The sequence below is a fragment of the Diadema antillarum genome, unplaced genomic scaffold (assembly GCF_040938485.1).
Source record: "Diadema antillarum isolate AM-2024a unplaced genomic scaffold, OU_Dant_1.0 seq00002037_RagTag, whole genome shotgun sequence".
In the NCBI taxonomy this organism is placed as follows: domain Eukaryota; kingdom Metazoa; phylum Echinodermata; class Echinoidea; order Diadematoida; family Diadematidae; genus Diadema; species Diadema antillarum.
This window is the reverse complement of record NW_027272689.1, coordinates 300,155-315,362: the sequence shown is the minus strand read 5'-3', so window position 1 is coordinate 315,362 and position 15,208 is coordinate 300,155. Positions and strand designations below refer to the sequence as shown.

Sequence of the window (15,208 nt, the reverse complement as noted above, 5' to 3'; positions counted from 1 at the left end):
AAAGAGGGAAATTCAAGCTAAAGTTCAAGCTTTTGTTTAGTTCCTTAAATTTTCCTGAATACAAGTATAGGATCAAACTCCGGCAAGGATTATTCCGTGAGACCACCTTACAAATGAAAAAGAAAAAAAAAAGAGGTTGTACATGTTTTTAGAATTTGTTATGACACTTGTATGAGGACAGAAAAGACTACTGTATTCATAGGGGTATCAATAGTATCATAATTATTTTTTTTTTAATGTTTAAAAAAAAGGTCTTCAGCGGAAAAACATAACATTACCGCGCTCACACTTCAAGATCTCTATCTATTTCTTTTTAGTGCCACTTACGTACTTCTGAGTTAAAAAGTGGGGGCCAATGTGATGACACCTTACGTATTCCTATGTTTGGTGGGGCCCCTCCCCCCCCCCCCCCCCCCCCCCCAACTCGGTTCCGCCGGCCTTGACTTAGGGTGAAATCTCGAGAAGGGCCCATATACCTAATATTTTATGATATCATATATGACATTCAATTAAGGTGTACACCTGCGTCAACTGTGATTGGATAGTTGTGCACAGCATGAACAACATCAAACGCATTGGTGTTGCCAAACTTGCCGACAGGTGTGTCTGCCTCCCTTCTTTGCCTACAGCTAGCTGGCTGCGATCTGTGGTCATTTGAGTACACGTAGATTACATTGTACTGATACTCAGGGGGCGGAGTGGTTCCACTCCCCTGATATGGTACATGCATAGCTGCGCGCTCCACGCATTGCATTTAAGCGAGCTGTCGATCTTTGCAGAGCTGCTGCTATAAAGTGGTGAGCGTGTCGTGAAAACCCGGGCTGAATACCTTCACAAAGATGCCTTTAGAATTTGAAATCGCACCAGGAAGGATGATCGGTAAAGGTCATCCTTGCTTCATCATCGCGGAAATTGGACAAAATCACCAAGGAGATATAGATATAGCCAAGAAGCTCATCAAAGTCGCGAAGGTGAGCATGAGCGCTATCAGCGTTTGTGCCAGTCCCACGTACTGGATTTTGTGTTATAAGAGCAACACTTGCTTCTGACGTGCGTGACCAACTTCTTAATCTTATTTTTAGGTGTGGCTTGTTGACTTTAGTGTTTGACATCACTTTGCTGAGCATTGCCCTTTATACATTTATTTGTCATTTTGCTTTTGGCCTGTCGGAAGGTAACCCCGGGGTTCTTATACATAGTTATACTGTGCCATGTCATGTGTGCAGCTTAACCCCGTCGCGGGGCGCTGTAACACAGTACCCTTTACGGTACGTATTTGTCCGTATGGGGTCGCTGCTGCGGTAAGTGTGCAGCTGTGCCCGCCCTAGATCTTTAGACAGAAAGATCCGTCTATCCGGAGGACTCTTTTATATTTTGCCATTAACGCTGTCCTCCGTAGACAGACGGAAGGTATCAGTACCCATTGCTGTGTGGATGTTCTTAATTTGTCAACCACTGTCTCTATGGAAAATTGGGTGAGGTACCTCACCCTTCTCGATTGCGTCTAATTCACGGCCCTAGGTCGGCAAATTTAAGCTTGTATAGTGAAATTAGCTTTTTAAGAACACATGACACTCATCAGATTAATGAATAATCCAACATTTTAGTAGAATTTTCAACGTAAAACACAGCCTGTCGCGTCGTCACATTCAAACTGCAGAAACATACACTATGAATCTATTATTAGCCAATTACATGCGAGGTAGTTTCTACGTGTTTGTTTTACTAAAACACGTACCTCGCATGTGTTTGGCTTACAGATTCAAAATGGCGACTTACTGCTTGCGAACGGCGATGTTGCGATATCGATAAAATTTCTGTGTTATAACCGAGTTTATGTGAGTACTTCGATTGCACAATGTGAGAAATTTATCCCAAATATTGCTGCATAATGTGTCGTGTCATGTCAAACTTGTTTGAATGTAAAAAAGCTGTCTGAAATTTGGTTTATCGTAACGTTTGATCTGTGCGTGACTGCTCCACACAGGAGCCGCAATCATTGACTTCAGTCTGTATGAGGGGATCCGTGAAGCCAGACGCAGTCTCCGCGGAACATTCCCCGACGGACCGTCCGAAAAAAAAGGGAAAAAAAAGGAGAAATATTGGGGGGGGGGGGGAAAAATCACAACACATAAATAGATTTACTCAACTTCCATAGATTTCACTCTTAGTTGGTTAAGGGGGAAGGGGTGGGTCTTGACCTTAATACACACCCCCAGCAGCTAGCCACTGACTGAAAAACATTTCGCAGCCCCCTGAAATAGTGTGCTTGCTTTACTTTGAACGATCGGAAAAAAACCATAACATCATCAGGCACCTCTAAAGTGCCGTGCCCTGCTATGCCAGCAATAGGCTTATAGTACTGGCACTTCCCAGACTGTTCCCACGGTCTTGAAAAGACATTTTTCTTCTTGTTTAGAGTAACTCAGTCGCCTTTCCGCTGTTCATTTTCAAAACAGCTTTGTGTGTAACTGCACATAATCTGTACGTCATGAATGCTCACATATTTGTACCTGCTCTGAGTCTTGGCTGTGATTGGGCCGGTCACAGCTAATGAGTGCCAAGATTGATATGCAGGTGAAAGTTCTTGTGTACACTACACTCTGTAAATGCTTTGAATGCCAATGGCAGTTTGCAAAAATGTCATGCCACAAATATTTCTGGCTTTACAGTAAATGTAGACTCTACCCCCTACTAATTTTGCCTTACAACTCTACACTATCCTATCCTTGTTAGCTTGCACACTATCTCTCCCACTTGCTGAGCAAATATGTGTGCAAATGCATCCATGCACAAGCTAACAAGGGTAGGTTAGTGTAGATTGATATAGCAAGATTAGTGGGGGCAGCATGAATTTAAGGAACTCTTGCCCAAAACCTTTCTTTTTTACTGGTTAGGGTAAAAGACAGGAGGTTTACATCATGATATAAAGTAAGGCAAACCTTCAATATGTTCCCCCCAATCTAATACTGTACCTCATCACTTACCATGTGTGTGTGTGTATCCATGCATGCCATAGGTACTAGTAAGCAAACAAGGGTAGGGTTTAGTGGGGAGGGAGTACAGTTGTACATATGGAAGTCTTCTTAAAGAATGGATACAGTATAGACATTACTGAAAATAGTGCAAACTTTCCAGGTAATCTATGTTCATGCACTGTATACATAGAAACACTTTGCAGGGTTAAAACAAGCCTTGTTTCACTCTACAAACTAAGTCCTAATGAAACAGAGAAAAGTCTAATGATGACCAGATATGATGGTAAAGTTGACTAATATCCACATTGGGCATTATTACAAGTGTGTGTTGCCATTAATGATAATGATGTTATTGAAATACTTTGTAATATGCTTTAATAATACAATGTTTCATTTTATTTAATACAAATCACATTCCCATTGCAGGAAGCTGGAGCAGACTGTGCCAAATTCCAGAAGAGTGAACTTGATCACAAGTTCAATAAGGCTGCACTGGCGCGACCCTATACCTCCAAACATTCCTTTGGCAAGACATATGGCGAACACAAGAGATTTCTCGAGTTCAGTCATGATCAGTTCAGACAGCTGCAGGCATACGCCAAGGAGATTGGAATTTACTTCACTGCGTCAGGCATGGATGAGGTAATTGTTGAGATCCATATGTGTTGGATACAGTATGCCACCGTGCATCACAAAACAAACAAAAAGTCGCAACCCTAGATTTTTTGAAAGAGCTATTCTTCTATATTATCTTTAAGTTTGCTACCACAGAATGAATAGGAAAGTGTGTTTTTTACAGTTTTTCTACAACCCTCTTTTGTTGTTGTTGTTGTGTTGTGTGATAGGTATGTCTTATAGAGAACTCTTTTGATATCCTTTGCACACTCTTCACTTTCAACTCCTAATAACTTTTGAAAGGATAATGCTACTGCTATTTCATCCGCAGTGGGCATACTATTTCAGAATAGTATTAGTCTTATTCCAGATTGAACCTGTCCAACAGTTTGAATGTGAGATTTGAATACATATCATCTGTATTATTATTTTTCCCCATTGCCGTATGTATCTCCAAATACAAAACCTGACAGTCTCCAATCACATTGATGTTATCAAATGCATCATGTGCATAAAGCTTTAAGACATCCTTGGGCAGATTCTCGAATAGCGAGACGTTGGCGTATGGTGACGAACTTAATGCTCCAAGACACAATCCAGCCACTCTGAAGAAATGGAAAGGAAATCAAGCACCAAAAATCAATGCATTGCATCTGCTTCTTTCTTGAAGAAAAAAAAAAAACTAATATTGAAGGTTGTTATTAGTGGTAGTGTAGAAGACTGTGCATTGTAAACAGGCATGCCATCAGGGATTGAAAATACATGTTGTGCAAACAAATCCACAAATCTCTGACCTGAACTTGTGTTTGCCTTGTTTTCAGATGGCTGTGGAGTTCCTAGACTCCATCAATGTGCCTTTCTTCAAGGTAGGCTCAGGCGACACAAATAATCTTCCTTACATTGAGAGGACGGCACAGAAAGGGCGGCCGATGGTAGTCTCATCAGGGATGCAGTCCATGGAGACCATGCAGAAGGTAAGAAATGGATGTGGCGATACTTCATTTTTTTCCAAAATGAAAGAAACTACAGTGGACTCCTGTTATAACGAAGTCTTTGGGACCGGCAATTTTCTTTCGTTATATCAAAATTTCGTTATAACCAAATGAATAAAAATACATAGAGTTGATAATGTTGCCGCCCTAAATTTTAATTTGTCGTAACCGTGTTCGTTATAATGGGAGTGCACTGTATATAAACTCAGAGTTGTAGAGGGATACAAAACTACTTGTATAATATGGTGATATGGATCCTAGTCAAATGACCATGTGACAGTCTTTCATTTTGCTGAAAGCCCCAAGTTTACTTTTCACCTTGCATTAGCATGACTATTGGCAGGTTCTAATGACCACTTGTCTGCCCTATTTGATCAGCTGCATCGCTTGTATATTTCAATTGTACAGTAATTGTTAGTGTGTGTAGTTCAGTATCCTTGGAGATGGTGACTGTCTTTGGAATCGTGAGAAAATGGCTGTCGCGAAATGATCATGTCCCCATTTTATAAAACTAATAATGGACTTTACTTGATCCCTCTGTAAGTTTGAAACAGTCCAAAACATACTTGACTTCATATTCTGTGTTTCCCACTGTTCCAAAATCACTTGGGGGGGGGGGGGGGAGGGTCTACACAATGCCTTTGTATGATGATAAACAAAATCAAAGCAGTCAGCTCAAGAGAAAACAATAGCCATTGAGCAAAAAACAAACGAAGAAATGAAAAAAGTGCTTTCTTTTTGATAAATACTGTTACAGGTGTAGTGTGAACAAGCTATACTTGAGCAGAAAAGGAATTAAATCTTTATAGTTGAATATACGCTCAAACAATGTCATGTTTTAACTGCATTTATTTGCCCTTATTCAGACCAATAGAAAAGAGCTGGGGTAGGGCATAACATTAGACAGTGCTAGATAGATTTTGTAAATTATGGCTGAAAGCGGCAATTGATTTCACTAATAGCACACTTGTCCCAGTTAGCAGTGGAAATTTGCAGCTGCAGAGCTGTTGTATGAACTAATATTTGTCTTTTGCAAATATGCAGGCAGAAAAAAAAAAATCAATATCATTATTGCCAGGCTATGTACAAAGCTGATTAGGACTTCAAGTGATATTTAGGTTAGAATACAGCTTCATTTAAAAGAAGGCATTTACTGAATGTGACAAATGAGCAGATCTACATTGACTCTTCTTTCTCTTAGTATGTCTTTCTTCTTAGAGGTACTTCATCACTCTATGATCTTTAATTGTTTTGTGTGTGTGTGTGTGTGTGTGTGTGTGTGTGTGTGTTCTGCAAGTTGATGAATGCAGTTGTTCAATTCATCCACTGTAATGTTTGGATTAATTTATGTTTTCCTTCCATTTCCGTTTTTCTGCTTTGCTGTCTTTAAAAAAAAAGAATTCTAAATTATTCCTTGTACAATATTCTCTTCCTGAACAAATCATTATGATGCATTAGTTTTGAATGATATTTGAATCACACTTGAAACAATTGCAACATTTAACTATTTACATAAAAGTGCATTGCTGTCATATTCTAAGCCCTCACATGATTTTGTGAAACTATGTCATTTGTGTAGAGTGCACGGTTGTAGAGATACATGTAGCTTTCTGTGCACTGATGAAATTATTATTGATTTGTCTGTTGTTTCTTGTGCATGTATAATGTTTTTATTCAATGGAACATTTTTACATTTTACGTGCATGCTATCTATCATATGAATAATTACTTAACTATTGTATTTGTAAACTGCTTTTTTATATCCTTTCATTCATTCATCATAGTCATCATCATCATTCATCATTCATCATCCAAGATAGTTTATGAAATTACATACATACAATTTGTACTTTCACTGTGTATCCCATCAAAATGTTTTTTGTAGGTCTATGAAACAGTGAAGAAGTACAACAACAAGTTTTGCATTCTGCAGTGCACCAGTGCCTACCCCCTCAATCCAGAGGATGTACATCTCAGGGTCATTCAGGTAACATGCAATGAAACATGTAGAGCATCAAGTTTCTGTCCTTTCTGTCAATTTTGCTGTCAATTTTTTAGTATGATAAAGAGTAAAATTTTTTAATAGCCGTACTTTTGAATTGAGCAATCTCATAATTAAGAACTTTGTATTTCTGGAATAGTGTTTTATTCTTTTGGTGAGATTGAAAGGAATGGAAACCTAGAATAACTAGGTTATAGCTGAATATGGGCTATAAAAGGGCGGTGAGTTGGCTCAGTCGGTAGCGCGTCTGCCTCACGATCACGCGGCCCGGGTTCGAACCCGAGTCTGGACTGAGCAATGTTGTGTGTAAGCATACTGTCCCCTCTAGCAAGAGGCAAAACACTCTGTCCCTCGGATAGGACGTTAAATGGAGGTCCCGTGTATGAGAGAGTAACAACTCATTGCACGTAAAAGATCCCACTTCATTCATTCATCGCAAAGAGCAGGGTGTTTAACCCGGTGAAGTGGTCCCACCTCACATCCAACTGGACCCCATGGAAGACCAGCTTAACGTAACTGAATATGGGCTGTCCAGCCATCTTCTCAGATGGAAAATGAACAAACAACTTTCAAACTTAGTCATCTATGAAACAGTACAACAACATAAAAAAATCATGGTTAGATTATGAATATATTTCATGCCCCCCCCATCTCTCAGTCTTGTTTACTTTTGCACTAATTGATTCCTAATTGAAAATAGGAGGTGTGTACTATGGAGAATAACATGTCTTCATAAGAGGCCAGATTGGGTAGGGAGCTCCATATCTTTCACAACACCAATGATACAACCCAATAGTGTATATGCCATACGTTATATTGACCGATTCGGGTTCGTTGAGGGCAGCAGACATTTTACGGCACAGGGGGCAGCCATAGTGGGTGTATCAGCCGACCCCCCCTGCTCTCCCCCACCCCCGGGCAACATGTTTATCACGCACTTGTAACAAAGGTTCGCGCACTAGCAAGCATTCGCGCACTCAGTACGAGACGCCCATTGGCTAAAGCAGTTTTTCATTCTGCGCGCGTGCTAATGTAGGGAGAGGGGTGGGGGAGTGCGGAGGGGGGGGTCGGCTGATACACCCACTATGGCTGCGCCCATGCCAAAAATACACATAGCGCGTCACAGAATCGGTCAATATTCATAGCAGATATAATTTTTGGCAAATTTGGACTTTATTTTCACGAGCAGTTACATTTGTGATCATTGAGTACAGCATTATCACGCACCTTGTTCATGTACTGAGCACCAGTACATGTATACATGCACATCACATTCATATCAGGATTAGAGTTCGTGTTTTCGCTTGTTCTTAAATTTGGGAATAGCACCCAACTCCCGAAATATGCCAAGATAAAATGTCCGCAAAAAGTATGGCATTAATAGTAATGTGTGAAATGGTGATGGAGACTTTGCTATTTAAAGCGATTATGACTATGACCACTTTTTGTGGATTCATGCTATTGTCTTCTCAGACATACCAGCAAGCCTTCCCAGACATTCCAATCGGCTACTCTGGTCACGAGGGTGGCCTCTCCATCACCTTGGCTGCTGTGGCCCTTGGGGCAAAGGTCGTCGAACGCCACATCACCATGGACAAGACATGGAAGGGCAACGACCACGAGGCTTCTCTAGGTATATGTCCAGAGTTAATAGCTCTCTCCACTCCTATCCCACTTTACATCTCCGTCAATGTTTTGTGTATTATAATAAACGGGATGAATATTATTTATGTCCAAGTTTTCTCCAGGTCATAGCATCGCTAAGACTTGGAAAAAGCACCGGCACTTTGTGATATTAGGTGATGATGATGATGATGAATATAATTAATGTCATCATTATCTATACTGTACATTGTCATTTTTCATAATGACTTTCATATGTGTATGCAAGCATACCCATGCAGGCGCGCCGGAAGCAGTTTTGGATTGGGGGGGGCAAACATTGGAGGGTATGTTTATATATATATATATATATATATATATATATATATATATATATATATATATATATATATATATATATATATGTATAAAGTGGCGTACGGTGGGTCGAAACATGGGGGGAACCATAAAGTAATTTTGACGGTCTGTATGCTTGTGCGTGTGTGCGTGAGCAATAATGGGACTACAATACATTACGGAATGTGATACATTCAACAACGCAGTCATAGAGGAACAATGTAAGTTTTCCTTACATGGATTATGGAATGACGGTGTGAAACGATCAACAAATTATATACTGTCAGCAACATACGGTGAATGGCATAACAATAAAATGCGAGCGAGTGAAGCGAGCGAGCTTGAAAATTTTGATATTCTACAGTTCCAAAACTGGAGTTTTAATTGTAGCTACATATTTCGCTTTGAAATAAATGGGGGCGCATCGGGCGCAACAGCTGGCAATTATTGGCAGCAACATTAGGAGAATGGCATAACGATTCAATGCGAGCGAGCGAAGCGAGCAAGCTTGAAAATTTTGACATTCTACAGTCCCCAAACTGGGGTTTGTAGCTTTATCTTTCACTTTGGAAATTAATGGGGCGGCGCATCGGGCGCAACTGCTGGCAATTACTGGCAGCAACATTAGGAGAATGGCATAACGATTCAATGCGAGCGAGCTTGAGAATTTTGACATTTTACAGTAAAAAAACTCCCGTTTGTAGCTATATCTTTCGCTTTGGAAATTAAGGGGTGGGGGCATCGGGCGCAACTACTGGCAATTACTGTCAGCAACATTAGGAGAATGGCATAACGATTCAATGCGAGTGAGCGAAGCGAGCGAGCTTGAAAATTTTGACATTCTAGAGTCCAACAACTGCTGTCGTAGCTATGTTTTCGCTTTAGAAATTAAGGGGGAGGCGCACCGGGCTCAACTGCTGGATGCGAGCGAGCGAAGCGAGCGAGCTTGAAAATGTTGACATTTTACAGTCCAAAAGCTGCTGTTTGTAGCCATATTTTTTCCCTTTTATTCATATATATACATATTTATTTTATTTTCTTTGTTTATTCATTTATTTTTATTACCATTATTATTTTTTTTTTTTGGGGGGGGGGCTTTTTGGGGGGGCAATAATGTGTTTTGCCCCCCCACTTTTTGGATTGGGGGGGCGGCCGCCCCCCCTGCCCCCCCACTTCCGGCGCCTATGTACCCATGGACAAATGTATATTAGGAGCATTTTCATAAGTGTTTGCTTCATTTATCATTTCTTTTTTATTGCAAAAGATGTTCTGTGCACATCAATTGTGGTAAACACTGGATCTTGTGCTTGCCAGGATTGTGTCAGGTCGTGTGCATCAGAATTCATTCATTTCACACTTTGATACATGCAGAGCAACCATGACAGAGAAGACCCGGGAAATAAAACCCAATGTTTTTTTTTGGCTGTTCAGATCCTCAGGAACTTGCAGCGTTGGTGAGAGAAATCAGGATTGTCGAAGGTGCCCTTGGGTCAGGGGTCAAAGAGATGCGAGAATGCGAGCTTCCCACATTCAACAAGGTAAGCCTGGCAGCTGTTTGGAATGATGAATACGAAATTAATTTGTGTTATTTGTCATACTTTTTTGTTTGTGAGGTGTTGGCATTTTTTTATCATGCTGTACATGTGTGCCAGGGAAGCTAAAATAATGCTATATCATAATGTCACAATTGTCATGTCAATTTATAGATACAAAGGACCCTGGAACTAAGCATATTTTCAAACACATTGCAAACATTTAGGTGCACTCTTCTCCAAATTGCATGCATGCCAAAACTCCAGGGGATGAATGTATTAGGGCTATCGGGCTGTGAAGATCTATCAAGTGTCCAAATGGCCTTTGCTCTAAAAGTAAAGAATGATCTGTGTCATGCCATGTTATGCTGATGTGACTCCCTGACAAGTTATTGTGAAGTCTGAGTGGGTTCACCTTGCAGCAATTGATGGTGCTATTCCATCTTTACTCATGAGAAAACTTTAAATCAGAGCTCATTTTTGTCGAGCCCACCGGAGGTGAGGGGAGAGTAAGGGGATCACCTGCGGTGTCTGTCCGTCTGTCCGTCGTCCGTCCATAACGCTACAAAAACTTTAATAACTCTCTACTGAGGACTTCAATTTCAATCAAACTGAAAGGGAAGAGTGGTTATACAAAGTTACATGTTTTACTAAACATGAAGGTCACCTCAGGGTCAAAGGTCCAGGACAGGGGTCAATGAACTTTAGGGCCCGATGCTAAGTTTTTACGGCATGTTTCGGTTATGGTTCGTAACTTTTGATGTATATGTCCGTTTGTGACCAAACCTGGATGGTAGATGTACCTTGGGGAGTTGGAGGTCATCACAAGTTCAAAGGTCACAGACAGGGGTAAACAAACCTGTAGAGCCCCCTGTTAAGTTTTTTTCGGCGCATTTCAATTATGACTCATAACTTTTGATCCCTGTGTCCATTTGTGACTTAACTTGGATGGTAGATGTCCCTTGGGGAGTTGAAGTTCATCACAAGGTCAAAGGTCACAGATGGGTCAACAAAATTTTAGGGCCCAATGTTAAGTTTATACGGCGCGTTTTGATTATGGCTCATCACTTTTGATCCACATGTCTGTTTGTGACCAAACTTGGCTGGTAAATGTTCCTTGGGGAGTTAAAGGTCATCACAAGGTCAAAGGTCATAGGCAGGGTCAATGAACTTGTGGGAGTTAGAAGAACATTAATTTCTTCAATGCAAATGGCCAAGACACATTTTGACACTTGTCTTGTTAGATAAGCACATGGTATTCCTGTTCAACAAAATGAATGAAGTTGGAATGCACAAGTGATAGCGGTAGGACTTTTTTTTAAGCATCTTAGGCTTTATGCATAATGTGAAAGATATGATTTCACCAAATCCAATATTTTGGTCAAGTAAGTTTGTAAAAGATAAGTTGTCATTTCAAACTCCATTTCTATGTCCCTCTTATCTGACAAATAAGGAAATTGATGTATTAGGACAGCTGAAACATTAAGTATGTCATAATGCGCATGGGGAGGAGAGAAGAAAGTTTATATTGCTGAGAGATTGATTTGTGAGATCATAATTTGCTATTTTCCATCTCAAGTCTGTTAATTTTGCATTGTCCCATCTATTGAATTTATTTGTACCACCTTTGGGATGTTGTGATGTCACAAGACTGCAACTGTATGTTAAACCTTAGACCTTACTATTTTAGAAAACAAACAAACAATACCACAAACACCCTTCATTTTCCCTGTGTAATTCTAGCAAAAATGACTTTCAGGGGAGAGGGTTGTCGTTGCTAAATTATTGACCAAAATGCATGATTTTTATGAAATTACTCATGAATGCAAAAAGCAACAGGGAGTTGTGAGTTAGTGACATCGTCACCTCAGCTTTGTAATGTGCATTTTCTGGCTGTGACCAAAATCACGGTTTGACCGAAAACATTTTTTGAAACTTGGAAATTTCACAAGTTATTTTCTAAGACCAGAAAAATGTTGCATTAAATGTTTAAAATTTCCTATTTTAAGTCTCAGTTTGGTTAGACATATACCAGTACTATTCTGTTCATCTAATCTACTGATTGAGGTCACCTTAAACATGTGGAATTGCGCTTCAGCCAATTTGATATCCTCAGTTGTGCAATTGTAATGACCATCTATCCATTTCTTTTGGTGGACAGCTTGGTAAATGTGTCATCGCTTCCAAGGACATTCCCGTTGGCACTGTACTTACAGAAGACATGCTTACTGTCAAGGTGGGCCTTCCAAAGGGCATTCTTCCCGAGAAAATCTACACTCTCATCGGCAAGCGCACCAAGAAGGCACTCAGCTATGATGACTCAGTCGAGGAAGACGCTATACTCTCGGAATGAAATCTACGTGCAGCTGCAGTGCGTTAGAATTCCCCACATAGATATGTGGGCAGATGTTGAATTTAGGTATAAATGGTGCAGTTCTTTCAGTGGGAGCTAGGAATATACATATCATTACATTACATTCATATTCATCAGTATCATAAAGTATTGCCATTGATACACTCAGTATGCTAAGCCTTTTTTTCCATGTTTAGGAGAAGTACTGGGTAAAGATATACGTACTATGTATATTTGTATGTAGTCAAGTTGTGTGCATTTTGTACCAGAACTCCTTTGCACAAACTATTGCTGTTTCATTTTTTACATGTGCTTCTAGAAGTAATGAATATTCCTATCTCCTTGCCTAGAATCTTTATTTTCTGTGTTGCTTTTATTTTAAAAGATGAATCTCTTTTGGTGCAGTAGGAGTATTTTACAATACAGTCCCGTCGTTATGGAAAAAAAAGGTCATTATACTTTCTGAAATTAGGGTAGGGATGGGTTGAGGGAGGTATTCAATCTTTCTGTACTCAGTCTAGATGCCAACATATAAGCATTGTATTGTGTGTTATATTTTGATGACCTATGAAGTTAAGTACTATACAAAGTTGATAATGTGTAGCAAGAGTGTATAGGGTCGTAATGCCTACACAAAAAGAGCAAAAAAATCACAGGACAAATGTTACTTAGTAATTGACCTTGAGTACATTCACTACTTTCTGAAGATAAGTAATGTGAGAGCTAGTATATATCCCACTTATATAAAATTTAGTGTCTTTCCTGAAATTTTCACAAGAATCAAACGGATAGAAGTTATTCTTGTAAAATCTATGAATCATGATTTATCCTGAAAGAATGAAAACTGCCACATATTGATATCTTTTAGCATTCTCTTCAAGAAAGTAGTTTCCGTGATTTGTTTGTTTGTTTGTTTGTTTGTTTTTGTAGTGTTTTCCAGAAGTAGCACAGGATAACTTCTCTAAGGGCAGGATTGTACTTCAACTGCAAAATGAAATTCAAAGTGTTGGAATAGTGCATAGCATTATGTGACTCAGTCACATGTTATTAGTGTGTTATGTGTTTGTTTGTTTGTTTTTCCCCTGTTTGTGCATTAACATTGTATATTGAACCTATGTGTGACATAGCACCAACATGGCCATGACAGGGAATGTGGTGCCATGCCCTTTGCTGCTTGAAATGCTTTCCTTCCTATTGTAAATTTGAGTTTCTAATCTGGCCAATTTACAGGATATTTTATGTTGCTGTAATTTTTTTTTCTTTCTGTCATGTAGTTTTCTGTTGGAGCACATTGGGTGATGATGTGTAAGAATGAGCCTATAGTGGAAATCTTGATTAAACAGTAAGGAAAGATCCGCATCATAAAGTTATATTAGTGATAGAATCAAACAGAAAAGTAGGGGGATAGGGAAATATAGGGAGATATGGGAGTTGGAAAAAACAATAGTGAATTGCAATTTTATATAGCTCAAAGATGTCTTTCTTTTGTCTGCATTGTACAGGAATTGTACATAAAACATCCCAAGTTGGTGATTGATATTTTGGATTGAATTACCTGTACAATTAGGAGGAATTTCATGCCAGAATCGGTGTTTTACGTCGCTCACTAAGTGGATTATTGCAATTTTCTGTTTGTCACCTGGCAAATGCTTTTACATTTTCATGTCCTTTAAAGGCCCATTGTCAGAGTTTTATCCAAACATGAAGAAGTCTTCAGGTGTGAGTTTCTTCAATTTGTCTCCCTCTACAAATTGAATTTGTTAAGATCACAATTAACAGATCAGCAGTTGCGATCTTAACAAATTTAATTTGTAGAGGGAGACAAATTGAAGAAACCCATACCTGAACCTTCACCCCTCTGAATAATATCTTTCTTTCATTTAATATGCCTTGTCCACCTTGGACTATTTAACATAACAATGTCGGAATTTCGGAGCTTGGGTATTTTTTCCATGTTCATCGTGTCACTGCCTGCTACCAGGTACAGCCTGGTGGTAGTGTCACTGCCCGGAAAGCAGTAGATGACAGGTTCGAGTCCCACTGGTTCCTTTTTCCAACATGTTTGTAAGTTTACAGATCAGCAGTTGTGATCTTCACAAATTTAATTTGTAGAGGGAGGCAAATTGAAGAAACTCAACCTGAACCTTCACCCCTCTGAATAATATCTTTCTTTCATGAAAGAAATCATTCATAGGTGCAGGAGAAGCATGATTGTACAGTCTAGATGGCCTTCATAGTCTCCAAGGGGAAGTGTAATTGTTGAGTGTATGTACCTTTTAAGGTCAAGACAAATATTTGTACCATAAACTTGAGGTCACAAAAGTTTTGTCATAATAGATATATGCTCTCTTTGAGTAAAGGTACTACGAAGTACAGCCAGAGCTCTGCCTAGAAATATATTCAGTGAAGCCTATCATACATACATTGTATTTGCTTATGGAACACTGTACTCTGTTAGTCTAAAATTTAGTGTTTTGTCATTTTGTAGTTGAAATAAAGATCTTTTCAAATAGACTGCTCATATGTAATTCAGAACTTCTTTTCTTCATCTTTTACATGATGTATGACCTGAGAAGTATGGGGATTTGTTGTATTACTTGGATCTACCTTCTTACAGGACTTCATGCTCTTTCATTTTATTCATTATCAACATGCCAAAACATTTGAGTATCTGAATATAAGAACGACCCAAGTCCATGGAAGACCATTTCGAGTAAACTTAAAAAAGCTTCATATCTTTTTTATTTGTCCAGTTATATTCTATTTAACTGTGACGG

General features: G+C 39.3%; 1 protein-coding gene across 1 annotated transcript; it reads left to right on the top strand.

The window, feature by feature from the left end:
• Positions 1 to 778: 778 nt before the first annotated feature.
• Positions 779 to 13,413, top strand: LOC139713719 (N-acetylneuraminate-9-phosphate synthase-like). The gene is made up of 7 exons (XM_071625424.1): positions 779 to 971; positions 3,405 to 3,620; positions 4,415 to 4,567; positions 6,471 to 6,572; positions 8,061 to 8,220; positions 9,978 to 10,084; positions 12,240 to 13,413. Exons 1-7 carry the CDS (start codon positions 840 to 842, stop codon positions 12,429 to 12,431), a joined length of 1,062 nt encoding a protein of 353 aa, XP_071481525.1. The 5' UTR covers positions 779 to 839; the 3' UTR covers positions 12,432 to 13,413.
• Positions 13,414 to 15,208: the final 1,795 nt, after the last annotated feature.